The sequence below is a fragment of the Ixodes scapularis genome, unplaced genomic scaffold (genome assembly GCF_016920785.2).
Source record: "Ixodes scapularis isolate PalLabHiFi unplaced genomic scaffold, ASM1692078v2 PGA_scaffold13__105_contigs__length_92229423, whole genome shotgun sequence".
NCBI classification, from domain to species: Eukaryota; Metazoa; Arthropoda; class Arachnida; order Ixodida; family Ixodidae; genus Ixodes; species Ixodes scapularis.
In genome coordinates, this window is record NW_024609839.1 from 91,200,258 (window position 1) to 91,221,429 (window position 21,172).

The window sequence follows — 21,172 nt, forward strand, 5'->3', positions numbered from 1 at the left end:
TGTTGTTATTGAAACATAGCCCTAACTTTTTAGGCTCTGGCCATAGGATTTCCTATAGGTGGGTAGAGAAAATGTATTGGTTCCCAGTCTTTAGACTCGGGATCATAGAATTTTCTATAGACGGGAAAAGAAAATTGATTGGTTCCCAGTCTTCAGACACAGGGCCCTAAACTTTTCTATAGCTGGCTGTAACTGTATTTATAAATTTCTAAGGCCGACCTTGCAAAACTACAGGTGGTGATGGCCTGCCATTGAATTTTCCATAGACGACCATAGACCATTTTTGTGTGGGATGTCTCGGACTGGTTTATAATGGGTTTTGTCTCTTTATGCGTGTGAGTTTTTGTGCATGTCATCATATTCTCAAATGAAAAGCTTACCTAGGTTGACATGGTCATGTGACAGGTTTTAGCGGCATGTCATGAATAGTTGTCAAACATTTTCACTATATTTTGATTAGATGTTGTCAGATATAAACTCGAGACTAACTGATTTTCTTACTGTACACTTCCATCTATAAATATTTGTAAAAAATGCTAGTATTGAGCATTTCACCCTAGTTTCCAATTTCTGAGCATGGAGTGATTCGTAAGGAAATTAAATATGAACTCATTAATAAAATTTTCTTTGCAAACATAAAAATTGTATACAAAATAGACACTTTATTATCAGCTATTTGCATGAATTACAGCTGACATTATAAAAAATTAGACTGCTAACAACTGTTGCCTTTCAAGAAGAAATCTTACCTGTACATTATGGACAGAGCCATATATAAGCTTTCCAAAACCATTTCATATTATTTATTTAGCACCCTCTTCTACACCCTTCTCGCAACCTCCACTAAATGTAGGGTGTAACACAAAACAGCACCCCTTTCGGTAAAATTATGAGGGTGTATACCTAGATTTTAGGGTGTGAAAAGGGTGTAGCCCAGGGTGTAAGTTGATAAAACATCCCTTTTACACCCTTAAAGGTGTAAAATCTTTTACTGTGTACGCACCGAAACTTCTACACCGATAGTTCTAGGAGACAACGCGTGTATACGCAAGGGGATCCGCGCGGTGACCAGGGTCAGTGTCTCTCCGGCGTTCGATACAGCTGCTACGCCGCCTTCGATGCCCGCGACGCCTATACCTCTATTTTTTCTTTGTTGTTTGGGGGAGGGGGGGGGGGGGGCACAAGTTGGCCCCTTAATAAAGGTTTAGTTTTTCCAGTTACTCGCCGCTTCATCGTTTGTCATTCGTGACATTTTAACGGAGGTGCTGGTAACGCGCCCCTGAATTGTTCCCCTCCGAGGCCGCGCAGTGCAAGCCCAGTCCCCGACTCAAGAAGACCGACGGTGGAAATGACCGTGGCCAGGGGAAGCCGCCGTGTTCAAAGTTTTTCCCCGGAATTTGGTCAACTGTTGAAGAAGACCGACCAGTCGACGAATCCGACGATGAGCAACCAATCGTCCCAAACCCCTGCCGCCGCCCCCGTCGTCTACCTGCCCGTTGCCCCTCGGACAGCTGTTTCATTCCGTGGTGATATTCGTGAAGACGTTGACGACTGGATCCAGCTGTACGAACGAGTGGCTCGTCATAATGGATGGAAGCCAGACCAGTGCCAGCAGAACAGATATTTTTCTCTTGAGGGAACGGCGCGACACCGATACGAAAACCACAAAACGACGATCACTTTTTGAGAGCTGCTCAAAGGGAGTCTCCGACGGACATTTTCAAATCAACATCCATGGGAGAGTGCCGAATAGCTGCTGCGCTCAAAACCTCGAGGCTCGAATGAGACAGTCACTAGCTTCGTAGAAGAGGCCCTGCGCCTGAGTTTCTGCGTCGACCCTCAGGCCACAGAAGCAAAGAAGCTACAAGTCCTAAAGTATAAACCACATGTAAGCGATTTGGCAAGCGACGAAACAAGCGACGGCAACCCGCTCCGCTGTCGCTCGGTAAGTCGCGCGACGAGGCGAACCGCATGAAAGCGACGGGAACAAACGACGAAGGCGACGAGCGAAGTTTTCTAGAAATTCAAAAACCGAGCGACGCGACGAACGACAGTGAGAAATATTTGTCGCTCGTCGCTGACTCTCGTCGCTGTCGCCGTCGCTCCTATCGTCGATCGGTAAATCGCTTACATGCAGTTCAGCCCTAATGCGCGGCGTAAGGGTCGACATCTTCAGGGGCCTCGTCCGTAACCCCCCGACGACGGCTGATAGGGTTCTCACCGAGGCAACCAACATTCAGCGAGCACTGGCGGCCCGAGCCCGCCATTCCCACTGACACGGCGACGCCTCAACCCTCGTGCTGCCGCACGCTGAGCTCAGCACGCAAGAGCTAACACCGACAACTTCGTCTGCAGCTGAACCAGGCGTGACGCTGCGGCAGCAAGAACACCGGACCGGCATTCCTGTTCGCACCTCAGCGCGGTTGAGGCAACCGTCCCGTCATCTGGGATTAGTCACGAACATTAAGCAGATCCCGCAATCCCTCAAGCCCGGCATTCCTTCTCGCTCAGTAAAGAAAGGGGGTGTATCGGGATATGCCAGCACGAGATGTACTATCGTGGACACTGTTAGCTATAACACGGCAGCGGCGGCCGTCCCGTACCCCCAGCGCCTCATAGCAGGCGCCGTCCGAAACTCCGCGCATGCGCTGTGTGGCGGACTCGCTCTTCCCGTTTGCGAGCACACCCTCGCTTTGTCGTCTGCTAGGCGCAGAGCAGGCAATGCCAGTGCTGCTCGTCTGGTACCCTCGCCCTAGAGAACTGGTCTCAAACTCATTTTAAACCGGCGATTTTTATTGAAGCAGATTGCAGAGTCATTGGGGCATTAACAGTGTCTACGTTTTTTTTTGTTTTTTTTGGCTTTTTCAGAAACACGATTTCGCAATGCATCTTTAACAATATGCGTTTGCAAACGAGTACGAGCCCAGCAGGTCTGATACAGTAATAGACTGTTGTACTCCGTTTCACCTAAAGTCCGAGTGCAGCGTACGCTACAAAAAGACAGAGCCAATCAAATAACGGCAAAGGTGCAACGTCACGGAGTGCATCACCGGGGGACACAATAAGGTGCAAAAAGTGCGCTTTTGTCGCTGCTTGGTTGGCCCTATCGTCTCACAGCGTCCGCTGCGCTTAGACCTAAAGTGAAAAGGAATATAACTGCAAGTTTGTCCCATAAAAAGATGTAGTCTACCGTAATATTACAATTAGTGGCGATTACTATCCTTAGCCAGCGGAGTCAGGGAATCAACCGTGGACACCGCTTACGCGGTGGTTCGCTGAACCGTGTTCAGCGAAATTTGATGAGCGCTGTGGCGTCGTCTGCTCTGTGCCTAGCAGACGACAAAGTGAGGGTGTGCTCGGAGGCGGGAAGACCGAGTCCGCTACAGGGCGCATGTGCGGAGTTTCGGACGGCGCCTGCTATGAGGCGCTGGGGGTACGGGGCGGCCGCCGCTGCCGTGTTATAGCTAACAGTGTCCACGATAGTACATTGACTAGTAGGAGAAGACGATAAAGTTATATTCCACTGCTCGCCAAGATGGTCTTGATTAGTTGTTTCTGATACACGTATGATGAACGCCGGAAGGCGTCTGCTGACTAATTAAGCTAGAGTGAGTATGACTCACCACTAGTGGTCGTCTGCGGACTAAGTTTCATGCTGAACTATATAGGGCTCGCCCCCAGTGGCCCCCTGCGTACAAAATATGTCGGCCTAGGTATCACTCGCCGCGGACAGTCACTTGCTAATGCAGGCAATCGTCAGCGACGAGCCAGACCTAGTCCGGCTGCTTGCGCTCTAATTCCCCCCATTGTTTCTGACGCCGTACCAAGACGCCGGACTGCGGATCACATTGTCCGAAGTTCGTTTCCTACTAAGTCCTTCTGTGCATTTCATTGTTGGCGATTAATTGTTCCTAGTTTTGTATATGTATAACTTATGATTACTACTAAGTGAGCCCTCTGTATTCGTTGAATGCGTAGGTCTTGCTGACATGATTTATGAATAATTTATATTGCCTTGACCTGCGTTTAATGTTCTTTCTTCAAACTCGAAATTTACACTTTTCGCGTGAAATGCAGCCCATAAACGCATCCTCTGTTAAAAATTACAGTCTAATGTGGCGATCATACACAACTCTTGCAAAGCCTGATTACCTGGACTCTAACCTAAGCGTTTGATGAACTTCTAGGGAGTTCCTCACAGTAGAAGAAAAATATAACCTTGTTAAAACTAGCGAGCTAAATAGGCGCAGTATTCTAAGGTAACTGTATAATACACGAGTGGCACGTGGAATTTTACCTAGTAAACGTAGAGTCATTAACAATTTTCAACGCGCGTATCAACAAAACTGGTACGAATTCATAATGAGACGAAGAGTCCGTAAACTGTGAGGGAGACAACGAGGGAACAAGGGAGATTGAAATCACGAGACGGGCCTTGTAGAGTATGGCGGACGGAGTTATGCCCCCTCACCCTTATTTCTAATGTCTTGTAAATAAACACTTTATTCGTGTAAACAACATGGTGTAAGAAGCGAAGAAACCTAAGGCCAGCCAGTTACAAGTGTGAGTAGCTCTAAGCAGTGAAAGCGAGTGACAACTCTCAAACGGTGCGGACTCCTTAGATCACACAGTCATTGAACGGGAATCCAACTTTGACGATTCCAACGTCGGGAGGAGTCCTCGCCAGCCTGCTACCACCCCCTAGGCCACTCGACATGTCTCCCGACTTTGAAGAGTCGTAAAAACCTGGTGGGGATGAGTTAAACTTGTTTTCAACCGCCACTGGACTCAAGTCACAAGGCGCCGAGGTGCAGGCCGCAACATCTCTCGTGACCGTCGGAGAAGACGCAGGACGGGTTTACAAAACTTTCAGGTTTGAGAACCCAGGGGACGAGATGCGTGTCGAAAAGCTCGTGGTGCTGTTCGAGAGGAATTGCAAGACAGCAAACAACGTCAGCTACAGGAATTTCGTGTTTGGAACACGGAACCAGCGAGACAGTAAACGGTTGAACGACGGGCTTACCGACCTACGTACACTCGCAACCCAATGTGAGTTTGGCGAGATACACTTCCGCATGTTACGGAGTCGGATCATCCTCGGAATGATCAACAAGCGACTACAACAGTGCATAATTACAGAAGACCCAACGCTGGATTAAGTGATTAAATATATAGAACCCAAGAACGCGAAGCCCAGAAGTTCAAATATATTCAAGCTCGTGCGACACCCACCGTAGTACATGGATTACATTTGGAAGCATGCTCTCAGTATGGATACCTTAAACACACAAGCGAAGTTTGCCCAGCAAAGGGTGCGAAATGCTAGCTGTGGTCGGAAACTATACTTTGCACGTGCGTGTCGCACACCACTCAAGTCAACCAACGCAGAAGGTACGCCACGAAGAAATGTACGCCAAGTAGAGCGGTGCAAGACACCCGATCTCGACTCGGACGATGAAACTTCGTCTGCAGGGTACACAATGCGGAGGGCAAGTTCGTCTGCTTCTTGCGCAGGGGGTAGCGGTGACGTCAGAACGCCGAGCTCTGATTGGCTGATCGCGACCCCCTATCTGAGCGTCGTCTGCTCCTTTGCAACGTCGTCTGCTCGCAACGTTGTCTGCGTCTGTCTTACCTTTCCTGCGACTTTCGGAAGTGCAGGCGACGATCTTACGCCAAAAATGTGCGTAAGACATAACTTAAGAACAAATTCGTATTCACGAAACAAAATTTTTGTAAGTTTTGCGCAGGTTACGACGAAATCCTACGACAGCTCCGAAGCTGACTTCTTACGATCAAATCAGCATGGCCGACAGCGCCGCTGTCGCGACGACCCACGGACGTTTATTTTTCTACGTACGCTTCTCGCGCGTCCCGACTTCAAGCAGCAAGAAAAAAGTAAAAAGTACTTGAAACAGACTACGACGAACAAGAACGCTGGATCCACAGACAACCGGGAAAAGCACCAGCGGCCACGATTCCACCGAACGGGACCTAGCGAGCACGGCAGTTAGGCCTAGCAGGCACTCCGTGACTCGGCGACCGTCTGCCCACGACCGGCTGGTGTGCTGAATGGAACATGCCCGCGCGACCCTTGTGAACCCTTCCCGTATTATACCTTGATCGCTGACCTCAGTTTTAGATTAAGAGGTCAATTTCTTCCTCTTGTTATCTCCTTGTTTCCCGAGGCAACGGTGACTCTCGCCGGTGAAAAAGCGGTGAATCTCCGACAGACGCAGGAAAGGTAAAGCAGCCATCGCTTTGACTAGCAGACGTAAAGCAGACGACGTTAACTGCGCCAACCCGCCGACGCCGTTAAAGAATGAGGGGTCTCGCCGCACACGAAAGGAGGGAAAAAGTATTTGGGAGGGAACTTGCGGACACTGACACGCTCACTCTCGGTTGTAAGCAAACAAACCTCGGGACATTTCGCCAGTGAGTCCTTTGACTTCCCTCCTTGATGTGCATCTGCTAGTTGTTAGAGAAAAACAGCGTACCGCTCGAGTTATTTCGTCTGCCCTCTCTGAAAGGCGAAGTCGAGCTCGCTCGTAAAGACCTGCACTTCCGAAAGTCGAGGAAAGGTAAGACAGACGCAGGCGATGTTGCGAGCAGACGACGTTGCAAAGGAGCAGACGCCGCTGAGATGGGGGGTCGCGATCAGCCAATCAGGGCTCGGCGTTCTGACGTCACCGGTACTTCCTTTCTCATGCGCAGAAGACGAAAATGAGCCCACTTGCGAGGCGTATAGTGACGGTGACGAAGAGTTCTTGAGCACAGGTGTTAATATCGCAAGGAAGCAATTCGACTGCAGGATCAACACTGGAGCGAACTTTCTGTCATGTCTGCGATGCAACTTACACGTGTCACGACTCAGAAGCCGCAAGTTCTCACTACTAGAACTGGCGTATTTTTTTTTTGGACATATCAGCAAAGCAGAAGGCCGCATCATCCTGTCAGTCCCAAACGGTAACAGGAGTACCGAAGTGAAATTCTACATCGTCCAACGGGGAGTACCCACCAGGATTAGTGATACCATTACGGAAAAACTGATCTTGATCAAGTGTGTGGCATCTGGTGGAAAAGTGCTGCAGCCAGGTGGTGAAACATGTGGGCGGTTCTTTAACGCCCCTTCCTCGGGTGGACACGTCACACGCTCTGGGTTAACTGTTTATTAACCCAACGTAATGCTTACTAGGCAAGCCTCTCGTCAATGTCCGGGTAGTCGGCGGGCAGCGCGCAAACGTCGTCATGGGTCGGCTTCCCGATAACCTAGAGGCGCGCAAACGTCGTCCATGGGAAGCTGTGGTTCCGGGCAAGTGCCCGCGTTGGTTTCGACGCGGCACAGCAGCATCAAGGGGCTCCGGGAAGGTCCCCGGCTTGCAGCGGCAATCCAGGCCCCGCAGTCTAGAAGCCAGGGAGTCGTCTTCCACGGGGGGGCCGCAGCTCCGGGCAGGTCGCCGGCTAGCGGCGGCAATCAAAGCCCCGCGCTCAAGAAGCCAGGCAGCCGTCCTCGTTCGTCCCGCACATCCGAGAGCCGTAACAGTCGTCTCTTCGTCCCTTTTCTAGCCTCGTCATCTTCAGGCAGCGCCGCTGTGGGCACGAGATTGTCCACCTCGGCGACGCCCCTTCGATGCTATCTCCACATGGCGTCAGCAGCGCACGATGTGGTGGGGAGGAACACCATGGGTTCCCACAAACAACGTGAAGATATGTTTCATGGACAGGGATAAAAAAGCTCGAGGTACACCTAAGCACTTCTTATGAGTTGTGAATGTGAAAGCATGCGTGCCGTTCTTCTGCTCCCGTGTTTCATTTGCGGCATATTTGCGTCGGCCCTGCGCGTGCTCTTCCAGCTCTCCTCGCCCTCGTGTTACAGGCACGCTCGCGGCGCAGATACGCAGCGCCATGGGGCGGCCATCGTGGAAACTGACGCATGCAGCGGCCAATGTAAGCGTCGTCGACGCGTGCCAGCGAATGGGATCGAAGGCGACATCCATCAGCTTTACTTCATTCGTTTGTGATCGGTGAAACTAGGTGCCGCTGTCTAGGTTTTTCGCGTGGTTTCATAGCTGTGTGATGGCTTCACTTGAAGAAAGGATTTAAGGTGCCGTTTTCGCGCTTCAAACTGATGACGTCAGCTCGCTCCACGGGACAGTTAATGTTTTGCATTAATAAAAGCCGTCAAATACTACATGCAACTCAAGCCAGATGCACAAGGCGTGATCCAGCAACCACGTGTAGTCCCGGTCGCCGTCAGGAACAAGCTCAAGAGACACTTGGAAGATCTTGTGCAACAAAAAGTGGTTGAGCCAGTAACGAACCAACGGTGTGGGTTCACCCTGTCTTGGTTCTACAAAAGAAAGACAAACTCCGACTCTGCCTTGATTCTCAAGAGCGCAACAAGGTGCTCATTCGGGAGACCTACTGTATGCCTGGTTTAGAGGACATTGCCACATGATTGGAAGAAGCCGAGTACTTCTCGACGCTAGACGCAGCTACAGGATGTTGGCAACTCAAGTCCGAGACTCCCAGCTCGCACTTGTGTACGTTTGCGACACCATTTGGGAGGTACAGATCCCTGCGAACGCCTTTTGGCATTTCGTCTGCTCTCGAGGTGTTTCAGAAGACACTGCATTTGGTATTTGAAGGCTTAGACGGAGTGGATATCATGATAAACAACATCCTCATCTGAGAAAAGACAACTGAGAAACATGACCGTAGGCTTCAGGCGGTACTAGAAAGGTGCCGAGAGATCATCCTACGACTGAATAAGAAGAAGTGCAAGTTTAGCATGATACAAATCAGGTACCTGGGTCACAATTTCTCAGCATAGGGACTCTTAATTTATCTGAATGAAGTGAAAGGCATCCTTGCTCTACTAAGACCGAACAATGTGGGCGAACTGAAGAGCTCCCTAGGAGTGGTAAACAACCTGGGAAGGTTCATCCCTATCATGTCGGACGTGAGTGTGTCGCTGTGGCAACTCCTAGAGAAGGAGACAGCCTGATCATGAACAAAAGAACAAAAGAAAGGTTTCACAGCCCTTCGGGCGGCTTTGACGGTTGCACCCACGCTACGGGTCTACGACAAAAAAAGGCAAGTAACGCTGTCAGTGGAAACAAGCTCCAGAAGAACAGGCGCAGTATTACTCAAGGAGGGACAGCCAGTGACCCATTCTTCAAGGTGCTTGAATGAAGCTCAGAAGAACTATGCACAAATCGAGAAGGAACTGTTATCGATCGTACACGGATGCAGTTGACTCCACCAATACATCTTCGGACATAGGGTTGTCATAGAGCCAGGTCTCAATCCGTTGGAGGCTATCTTCCGAAAGCCTCTCAACCAATGCCCTCAGGCTAAAGAGGACGAGATTGACCATTCAAAAATATGAACTTGAAGTAAAGTGCACTTCAGGAGGATAGTTATACATTGCCGACACTCTTTGTAGAAATTCATCGATGGAAGAAGTGTCAGAAGCTTTCGAGATGAACGTCTCGGAGTGTCTCTCAAGCAAAGACGAAACACTTCAAGAATGTCGGAAAGCGACAATTAAAGACAAATATATGACCACCATGCAACAGTGTGCAAGAGGTGAGTGGACAGTCAACACAAGACGTCGCAAATACTCTTAAGCAGTATTTGTCATACAGAGATGAGATACATCAAGAGTATGACTTGCTGTCCAGGTCAAATAGACTCATCATTCCGGAACAACTTAACAGTAAAATACTAGCAGAGTTGCACAGTGCACACAGCGGTGTAGAGAAGACACTTCATTGTGTCAATAAACTTCTCTACTCGCCTATTATGGAGAAGGACATCGAGTATAAAGTAGACAGTTCCATAGTGTGCAAAGACATGCCATGACAACAGAAAGAGCCTCTCATTAACCTCCCTGTGCCAACCGCACTATGGCAAGTTGTTGGAATAGACCTCTTCCAATACAACGGTCACCACTACATTGTGATAGTGGACTATTACTCGTTCTACTATGAAACTCGTCAGCTTGAGAGGACACTTGTCAATCACGTGACAAGTGCTGCCTAACAACGTTTGCTGTGCATGGACTGCCAGTCAAAATCGTTTCAGACAACGGCCCACCCTTCGACAGCGCAGACTTTAAGGACTTTCTGCAGCGCCGAAGAATCTCCCACGTGACATCCAGCCCCTACTGTCCCAAATCCAATGGAATGGCTGAGACAGCGGTACAAGAAACCAAAAAGCTAGCTCATGAACAAATGGAGCTATATAACTACATACTATTACCACGCTCTACTGGAGTGGCGCAACACACCCCGAGATGGATTCCTGGGATTTCCAGTCAAAAGCTTATGAATAGTCACACAAGGACATAAATTCCTCCGCATACTTCGCTGCTTCAAAGCACGGAAACAAATCACACAGAGATCCAACAGTGGTTGAGAGACAAACAAATGAAACAACGACAACAATACGACAAAAGTGTCAAACCACTGCCTGAACTTCTCACTGGAGAAGATATATTTTTCAGGTATCAACACAGCGGAAAGTGTAGTCCTGTTATCGTTGTAGCAAGAGCACCACAGCAGACATCATATATCGTCCATGACGACGACGGTGGCCAGTGCAGGGGAAACAGCATAGCGCTCCGCAGAAGCCGAAGAACGAAAAGAAAACCGGCTCGCTTCAGGGACACAAACTTCGTCGACAAGTAGGCGAACGAAGAGAGATGTCGACTGGTACCAACTCCATTACGAGACAGAGATGCAGTAATCTGTGAGAAAGACGACAAAGGGATGGGGGGGGGGGGGGGGGGGGGGGGGCGGGGGAGCAGAACACTCGAGACGGGCCTTAGACAGCATGGCGGAGGGACCTATGCCACCTCACCCTTATTTTATACAACGCATTGTTAATAAACACTTCATTTCTTTAAGCTACAAGAGTCATATAATCTGTAAGAATGAACAATGGTATTAATCTTTTGTGTGAAAAAAAAACAAGCCCAGTTTTTGCAGGATTAAAAGGTCGCCAGTTTATGCGACACTGAAGAGGAAGTGTATTAACGCCTTTTTGCAATATTTCAGTAAACAGACGTGCGGATAGTACGATAAACGTTTACGTCATCAGGCAACTGAAGCATCTTAGTAGAGACAAAGTCGTCTACAAACATATTGGAAAGCAAAGGCCCGAATACGACCCTTGTGAAACTCCGGCATTTAACACATAGTGATATGACCTGCATCATTACCAGGGAACACTATTCGAGCGATCAATCAGGTAGCTAGAAAAATATTCACAAATGCAATCAAGATAAACGACACCAAGGTGCCCACGTTAAACAATTTTAAGCAATGCGAACCTAAAAAAAAAGAAGAAAGTTACAAGATTAGTTTGAGCGGATCGTCCGCGAAAATTCTGTGATGATTTAAATTTATTGTAGGCTTAACACGGAAACTGAGGTTAACAAAAACACCTTTAAAAAAAAAAGAACCTTTTTATAAAGAACAGAGAGAAACGCAATTGGTTCGTAATTGTTGACGGACATAGTGCTCCCAGATTTGTGAACTGGTACAACCACCCTCTTCCACACCCAAAGAAATGTACTCGTTATTAAAGGGAAATAAAAATATGCTGCAACAGAGACGCCAATAAATTATAGTACTTTTTAACAGTACATTATCATATGTCATTTTAAGAACCGACATAACACTGAAGTATCAAAGCGTGGGGCTGTAATAGTTGACAAATGTACTCGGAGATTTACTATAGAAAAGTATTTAGCAAACATAATGCACGTACCCAGACTGTGAGAGACTTAACATATCCGGCCTACAGAATGGCCTAATATATCTAATATGGGTCATGGCATAGTTCAGAAGGCAAATTAACGGACGACAAGGTTGAGTATATTGAGCAAATATTAGAACAAACAGCTCATTCCCTGTAACTGCAGAAATCCTATAAAGCGAGGTCGCTTTCGTAATCACCATCGCGGGTGCGGGTTCCGAAGTACTCAAAATGTTTAGTTTGCGACTGCACGGTAGAAGTGGTGTACTATTCTAGCTTGAGATAGGAGGCTTTGACTTACTTTCTTTTACTAAGATAACTGAAATAAACCTAGTGCGCTACAGCTTCTTGTGATGTCGAAATTTTTGTACCGGCCCATTAATAACCTTTTTTTCTCAAAAGAAAGAACGCAATAGCACTTCGTCTTCGCTGTGAATCGGGATACCTCAAATAAGTGGTGAAACTTACTGTCCATCCGCCACCATTGGTGTCCATGTCACACCTCACAGAGAAATTTGTGTAAGGAGATATAAAATAATCACCGGTCTCGTTATTTCCTTCCATTTTTAACTGGGCACAGCTCACTGTTCGGTTGCCAGCTGCAAAAAGAGAAGCGTGAAGCAAACGTCGCTTATCAATGTTGCAAAAAAAAAAATCGACTGTGCCAGAACCGGCAGGTGGAGCAGCCAGCGATGCGCCACAGTGATCGCTTACGCCACAAATGGTAAGAGGTGCCAGTGGAATACTCGCCGGTAAGAGGCGAGTATTCGAAAGGTCTATAGACCTTTCCAGCGCTTATCATCCGGGCCTTAAATGCGGAGTCACGTGGCTGATAAAGCATGCGCAGCGTCTGATGTACCGCACAAAAGAGCTACAACGCGTGCTCGGAAGGGTTTCAACAGCCCAGCAGACAAAAATGTCAGCGCCCAGGCAGCGAGTATTGGAAAGGTCTATAGACCTTTCCAGCGCTTATCATCTGGGCCTTAAATGCGGAGTCACGGGGCTGTGGACGCATGCACAGCGTCTGATGTACCGCACAAGAGAGCTACAGTTCGTGCTCGGAAGGGGTTCCACTGCCCAGCAGACAAAAATGTCAGCGCCCAGACGGCGAGTATCGGAAAGCTCTATAGACCTTTCCAGCGGTTATCATCCGGACCTTACATGCGGAGTCACGGGGCTGTGGACTTATGGGCAGCGTCTGATGTACCGCACAAGAGAGCTACCGCGCGTACTCGGAAAGGGTTAAACAGCCCAGCAGACAAAAATGTCAGCGTCCAGACGGCGAGCATTGGAAAGGTCTATAGACCTTTCCAGCGGTTATCATCCGGGCCTTACATGCGGAGTCACGGGGCTGTGGACGCATGCGCAGCGTCTGATGTACTGCACAGGAGAGCTACAGTTCGTGCTCGTCAGGGGTTCCACAGCCCAGCAGACAAAAATGTCAGCGCCCAGACGCCGAGTATTGGAAAGCTCTATAGACCTTTCCAGCGGTTATTATCCGGGCCTTACATGCGGAGTCACGAGGCTGTGGACGTATGTGCACCGTCTGATGTACCGCACATGACAGCTACAGCGCGTACTTGGAAGGGGTTCCACAGCCCAGCAGACAAAAATGTCAACGCCCAGACGGCGAGTATTGGAATGGTCTATAGACCTTTCTAGCGGTTATCATCCGGGCCTGACATACGGAATCACGGGGCTGTGGACGTATGTGCAGCGTCTGATGTACCGCACAAGAGAGCTGCAGTTCGTGCTCGGAACGGGTTCCACAGCCCAGCAGACAAAAATGTCAGCGCCCAGACGGCGAGCATTGGAAAGGTCTATGGACCTTTCTAGCGGTTATCATCCGGGCCTTACATGCGGAGTCACGGGGCTGTGGACGCATGTGCAGCGTCTCATGTACCGCACAGGAGAGCTACAGGTCGTCCTCGGAAGGGGTTCCACATCCCAGCAGACAAAAATGTCAGCGCCCAAACTGCAAGTATTGGAAAGGACTATAGACCTTTCCAGCGCTTATCATCCGGTCCTTACATGCGGAGTCGCAGGGCTGTGGACGTATGTGCAGCGTCTGCTGTACCGCACAAGAGAGCTACAGCGCGTGCTCGGAAGGGGTTCCACAGCCCAGCAGACAAAAATATCAGCGCCGAGACAGCGAGTATTGGAAAGGTCTATAGACCTTTCCAGCGCTTATCATCCAGGCCTTAAATGCGGGGTCACGTGGCTGATAAAGCATGCGCAGCGTCTGATGTACCACACAAGAGAGCTACAACGCGTGCTCGGAAGGGGTTCCACAGCCCAGCAGACAAAAATGTCAGCGCCCAGGCAGCGAGTATTGAAAAGGTCTATAGACCATTCCAGCGCTTATCATCTGGGCCTTAAATGCGGGCTCACGGGGCTGTGGACGCATGCACAGCGTCTGATTTACCACACGAGAGAGCTACAGCGCGTGCTCGGAAGGGGTTCCACAGCCGAGGACACAAAAATGTCAGCGCCCAGATGGCAAGTATTGGAAAGGTCTATGGACCTTTCCAGCGCTTATCATCCGGGCCTTAAATGCGTAGTCAAGGGGCTGTGGACGCATGCGCAGCGTCTGATGTACCACACAGGAGAGCTACAGTGCGTGCTCGGAAAGGGTTCCACAGCCCAGTAGACAAAAATGTCCGCACCCAGAAGGCGAGTATCTGAATGGTCTATAGACCTTTCCAGCGCTTATCATCCCGGCCTTAAATGCGGAGTCACGGGGCTGTGGACGCATGCGCAGCGTCTGATGTACCGCACAAGAGAGCTACAGCGTGTGCTCGGAAGACGTTCCACAGCCCAGGAGACAAAAGTCTTAGCGCCCAGACGGCGAGTATTGGAATGGTCTATAGACCTTTCCAGCGCTTATCATCCGGGCCTTAAATGCGGAGTCACGGGGCTGTGGACGCATGCGCAGCGTCTGATGTACCGCACAAGAGAGCTACAGCGCGTACTCGGAAGGGGTTCCACTGCCCTGCAGACAAAAATGTCAACGCCCAGACGACGAGTATTGGAAAGGTTTATAATGCGGAGTCACGGGGCTGTGGACGCATGCGGAGCGTCTGATGTACCGCACAAGAGAGCTACAGCGCGTACTTGGAAGATGTTCAGCTGCCCAGCAGACAAAAACGTCAGCTCCCAGACGGTGAATATTGGAGAGGTCTATAGACCTTTCCAGCGCTTATCATCCGGTCCTTAAATGGGGAGTCACGTGGCTGTGGACGCATGCGCAGCGTCTGATATACCGCACAAGAGAGCTACAGCGTGTGCTCGGAAGACGTTCCACAGCCCAGGAGACAAAAATCTTAGCGCCCAGACGGCGAGTATTGGAAAAGTCTATAGACCTTTCCAGCGCTTATCATCCGGACCTTAAATGCGGAATCACGGGGCTGTGGACGCATGCGCAGCGTCTGATGTACCGCACAAGAGAGCTACAGCGCGTACTTGGAAGATGTTCCGCTGCCCAGCAGACAAAAACGTCAGCTCCCAGACGGTGAATATTGGAGAGGTCTATAGACCTTTCCAGCGCTTATCATCCGGGCCTTAAATGGGGAGTCACGGGGCTGTGGACGCATGCGCAGCGTCTGATGTACCGCACAAGAGAGCTACAGCGTGTGCTCGGAAGACGTTCCACAGCCCAGGAGACAAAAATCTTAGCGCCCAGACGGCGAGTATTGGAAAGGTCTATAGACCTTTCCAGCGCTTATCATCCGGGCCTTAAATGCGGAGTCACGGGGCTGTGGACGCATGCGCAGCGTCTGATGTACCGCACAAGAGAGCTACAGCGCGTACTCGGAAGGGGCTCCACTGCCCGGCAGACAAAAATGTCAACGCTCAGACGGCGAGTATTGGAAAGGTTTATAATGCGGAGTCACGGGGCTGTGGACGCATGCGCAGCGTCTGATGTACCGCACAAGAGAGCTACAGCGCGTACTTGGAAGGGGTTCTGCTGCCCAGCAGACAAAAACGTCAGCTCCCAGACGGTGAATATTGGAGAGAGGTTTATAGACCTTTCCAGCGCTTATCATCCGGGCCTTAAATGGGGAGTCACATGGCTGTGGACGCATGCGCAGCGTCTGATGTACCGCACAAGAGAGCTGCAGTTCGTGATCGGAAGGGGTTCCACTGCCCAGCAGACAAAAATGTCAGCGCCCAGACGGTGAGTATCGGAAAGGTCCATAGACCTTTCCAGCTCTTATCATCCGGGCCTTACGTACGGAATCACGGGGCTGTGGACGTATGTGCAGCGTCTGATGTACCGCACAAGAGAGCTACAGCTCGTGCTCGGAAGGGGTTCCACAGCCCAGTAGACAAAAATATCAGCGCCCAGTCGGCGAGTGTTGGAAAGGTCTATAGACCTTTCCAGCGCTTATCTTCCGGGCCTTAATTGCGGAGTCACGGGGCTGTGGACGTATGTGCAGCGTCTGATGTAGCGCACAAGAGAGCTACAGCGCGTACTCGGAAAGGGTTCCACAGCCCAGCAGACAAAAATGTCAGTGCCCAGACGGCGAACATTGGAAAGGTCTATAGACCTTTCCAGCGGTTATCATCCGGGCCTTACATGCGGAGTCACGGGGCTGTGGACGCATGCGCAGCGTCTGATGTACCGCACAGGAGAGCTACAGTTTGTGCTCGTTAGGGGTTCCACAGCCCAGCAGACAAAAATGTCAGCGCCCAGACGCCGAGTATTGGAAAGGTCTATAGACCTTTCCAGTGGTTATCATCCGGGCCTTACATGCGGAGTCACGGGGCTGTGGACGAATGGGTAGCGTCTCATGTACCGCACAGGAGAGCTACAGGTCGTGCTCGGAAGAGGTTCCACATCCCTGCAGACAAAAATGTCAGCGCCCAGACGGCGAGTATTGGAAAGGTCTATAGACCTTTCCAGCGCCTATCATCCGGGCCTTACATGCGGAGACACGGGGCTGTGGACGTATGTGCAGCGTCTGCTGTACCGCACAAGAGAGCTACAGCGCGTACTCGGAAGGGGTTCCACAGCCCAGCAGACAAAAATGTCAGCGCCGAGACGGCGAGTATTGGAATGGTCTATAGACCTTTCTAGCGGTTATCATCCGGGTCTTACATGCGGAGTCACGGGGCTGTGGACGCATGGGCAGCGTCTCATGTACCGCACAGGAGAGCTACAGGTCGTGCTCGGAAGGGGTTCCACATCCCTGTAGACCAAAATGTCAGCGCCCAGACGGCGAGTATTGGAAAGGTCTATAGACCTTTCCAGCGCTTATCATCCCGGCCTTACATGCGGAGTCACGGGGCTGTGGATGTATGTGCAGCGTCTGCTGTACCGCACAAGAGAGCTACAGCGCGTACTCGGAAGGGGTTCCACAGCCCAGTAGACAAAATTGTCAGCCCCCAGACGGCGAGTATTGGAAAGGTTTATAGACCTTTCCAGCGGTTATCATCCGGGGCTTACACGCGGAGTCACGGGGCTGTGGACGTATGTGCAGCGTGTGATGTACCGCACAAGAGAGCTACAGTACATGCTCAGATGGCGTTCCACAGCGCAATAAATAAAGATGGCAGCGCACAGAAGGCGAGTATTCGACCGGTCTGTACGAGTTCACCCTGAAATGGGCTTTTTAATTTGCATAAAGTTTAGCCCATGGAACGTAGTAACTCAGTAAACCTTTTATTTTCTAGAAATTCGCTGTTTTTGAAAAGTTATACGCACCTCAAAATGACAAAAACAAGCAAAAAGATAACCTCCTCTAGACGTCCTTGGTCCTCTGTCTCCCCTTTTTCCGCGCCGGACAATTTCCCTTGCCCGCGGTAAAGTGTTTACCGGCGGATCACGGTGACTGAGGAATGTAGGAATGGGGTGGAAGACAGAGGAAGGATGTGAGGCCGAGGATAGAAAGGTGCCCCGGAACGGGGCAGAACTAGGAAATAAAAACGAGTTGAGTTTGAGACTCTCATGTGACTTCTTCCCATACGCTGCGTCCCAACAGACACTCATCGTGCTTTTGCGAGGAGACGAATTCGTACTTTCGGTTTTTACAAAATGTGCCGCCGGTGTTCTGCGTCGTCTGCTAGGATCCGCCAAGCATGGCCTCCGATATCCCGAAGCGAGCGTGCTTCGGAATCATACGACGGGCGCTTGCGCCGCCTCTTTCACCGCTTGGTGGCGAGTATGTCGGCATGTCATTTCTTGTTTCCGTACTTTCTAAACTACATTTGTTTCTTTTCTTATCTAAAATACTGAACAAAAACTAGTTTTATAAATACTTGAAATGGTTCCGGCCACTTACATTTTATATTTCTACTAAAAAAAAGTTTTTAGCGGTCCTGACCAGTCGTAAGGCATGAGCCCACCAATCCGGAGGGCAAGTTCGTCTGCTTCTTGCGCAGGGGGTAGCGGTGACGTCGGAACGCCGAGCCCTGATTGGCTGATCGCGCCCCCCTATCTGAGCGTCGTCTGCTCCTTCGCAACGTCGTCTGCTCGCAACGTCGTCTGCGTCTGTCTTACCTTTCCTGCGACTTTCGGAAGTGCAGAGGCCAGATTCACGAAACGATCTTACGCCAAGAATGTGCATAAGACAAAACTTAAGAACAAATTCCTATTCACGAAACGAAATTTTCGTACGTTTTGCGCAGGTTACGACGAAATCCTACGACAGCTCCGAAGCTGTCTTACGTACATCTTACGATCAAATCAGCATGGCCGACAGCGTCGCGGTCGCGACGACCCACGGACGTTTATTTTTCTACGTGCGCTTCTCACGCGTCCCGACTTCAAGCAGCAAGAAAAAAGTGACAAGTACTTGAAACAGACCACGACGAACAAGAACGCTGAATCCACAACCCCCCAGGAAAACCTCCAACGGTCACGATTCCACTGAACGCGAACAAGCGAGCTCGGCCTCGACAGTTAGGCCTAGCGGGCACTCCCCGACTCGGCGACCGTCTGCCCACGACCGGCTGGTGTTCTGAATGGAATATGCCCGCGCGACCCTTGTGCACCCTTCTCGTATTATACCTTGATCGCTGACCTCAATTTTAGATTAAGAGGTCAATTTCTTCCTTTTGTTATCTCTTTGTTTCCCGAGCAACGGTGACTCTCGCCGGTGAAAAAGCGGTGAATCTCCGACAGACGCAGGAAAGGTAAAGCAGCCATCGCTTTGACTAGCAGACGTAAAGCAAACGACGTTAACTGCGCCAACCCGCCGACGCCGTTAAAGAATGCGGGGCCTCGCTGCACACTAAAGGAGGGAAAAAGTATTTGGGAGGGAACTTGCGGACACTAACACGCTCGCTCTCGGTTCTTAGCAAACAAACCTCGGCGCCTCGGGACACCTCGCCAGTGAGTCCTTTGATTTCCCTCCTTGATGCGCGTCTGCTAGTTGTTAGACAAAAACAACGTACCGCTCGAGTTATTTCGTCTGCCCTCTCTGAAAGGCGAAGTCGAGCTCGCTCGTAAAGACTTGCACTTTCTAAAGTCGCAGGAAAGGTAAGACAGACGCAGACGACGTTGCGAGCAGACGACGTTGCAAAGGAGCAGACGACGTTCAGATAGGGGGTCGCGATCAGCCAATCAGGGCTCGGCGTAATGACGTCACCACTACTTCCTTTCTCATGCGCAGAAGACGAAAATGAGCCCACTTGCGAGGCGTATACCAACAACGTCACGATGTCGTCACATGCCGCGCGCGTTCAATACCACGGGGTGCCCTGATATAGGGAGGGGTGGATTCAGAGGGGGGGTCCCGATGTCCTGACCCCCCTCTTGAATTCTGCATCTGTAAACATTTTGGGCGTGGAAACTGGAAAGGGGTTGGCAGGTCCTAAACATATGATACGTTGACCAGCACCCCCCCCTCCCCCCCCCCCCCCCCTCAAGACATACCTGCGTCCGTCACTGCATATAGGTGGAGGAGGCTTTCACGTCGTCCGGTTAAAATATGACGCACTGATATTTAGTTCATCTCTCCGTGCCCGCTAGGTTGCACGAACCAGAAGAGACGTAGAAACCGCAAAAAATGTAGACGGTCGAATAGGATTGCAGGGCCCCTCAAGCGTGGGCTAGAAGCTCGGTATTCAGCGCGAGCTTTCTCCCCTTACTAACACAAATGTGAACACGCAGACTTGCGCAACCAAAGCACTGTGGAAGCCAGCGAGATAGCGCTGAAGGCAAAGCTTCTAGTCTCAGCTTAAGGGTGAATGGTGTATATATTCTGTTCACACTTTAGTGGAGACTGCAGCCAGTGCCGGAAGTATGAGAGCAGGAGACCATAGATTTGAAAGGCTCTGCCCGAGTTCTCGCGCTAGAAACCCATGTCTCAAAGCCAGGAGCGCGTTCTTGCTTGCGATTGTAACTCTGGTTGTAGTCTCAGCTTGAAGGTGAACGGAGTATGATCACAGCGCAATCCTCGACTGCAAAAACGAAAGTCATCATGAAAGAAAAACGTTCAGTCCGCTAGATACTCGCCCAATCTTTCAAATCCGACGCCGATATCGGCGCTATAATGTGTGCTACCGGAGACATAATGCCCGACGTGACGCTAGAACCAACCGCAGAGCTGCCGATTAAACACTGTTCGTTCTACGTGGTTAAATTTAAAAAAAATTGTCTTACGTTTGCTCATATTGCAGGTTTTTACATATCCGCTTCTTTCAGTTATTTTCGGAAAGCTATGAAGGCTGCTTTCCATAAAGAGCTTCCCGGCTACAACCGGCAGAAAGAGTGCTGCTACGAACATGTTGAGATCTTTAGTCAGCGGATCGGAGGTTCTCATAAGTCGTAACCAACGCTCTTTGGCCCGGTTTCTCGCGTCTTATATAGCTTGCGGAGTTAAATAGTAATAAATAAAATGCACACAAGTCAGATCTAAAAAAAAAATCTACTTGAAGAATACCGTTTGCTCATGTACGTATTGTTACGACACAATGGAAAGTTTCAGCGGATTACTAACGTTTTCAACTGTAGACAAGGCAGCGGCTCCGAGTGCGCACCGGCTGTGATCTTAAAACGCATCGTGGAAGATACTGCGCACTCTCAGAACGCGTTCCACAGGCCAGTAGACAAAGATGTCAGCGCCCAGAGCGCGAGTGTTGGAAAGGTCTATACACCTGTCAAGGGCTTATCACCCGGATGATAAGTGCGGAGTCACGGAACTGTGGACGCATGCGCAGCGTCTCATGTACCGCACAAGAGAGCTACAGCGCATGCTCAGAAGGCCTACCACAGCCCAGCTGACTCAGATGAAAGCGCGCAGAAGGTGATTTTTGCAAAAATATAGACCACTTTTTTTTTCGTGACGTAAGCCATGTTGACTTCGAAGCAGCTGATTTTGAGCAAAATAGCAGATCACTTTATTTGCCTATTGGAAGTCGCTAGAATGCAAGCTGTACGTGCCGATAGTTGTTTTTTTTTTTT

The 21,172-nt window shown here is 50.1% G+C and overlaps 1 protein-coding gene across 1 annotated transcript in view; it reads right to left on the reverse strand.

The window, feature by feature from the left end:
* LOC120843754 (fibrinogen-like protein 1) overlaps positions 1-20,531 on the reverse strand; it is a 32,659-nt gene extending 12,128 nt beyond the window's left edge. The window contains exons 1-2 of the mRNA XM_042289717.1: positions 20,372-20,531; positions 12,232-12,362 (exon numbers count right to left, since the gene is read on the reverse strand). Of these exons, the coding sequence (XP_042145651.1) occupies positions 12,232-12,362; positions 20,372-20,531 (291 nt within the window). The remainder of the gene's footprint in view (positions 1-12,231; positions 12,363-20,371) is intronic.
* Positions 20,532-21,172: the final 641 nt, after the last annotated feature.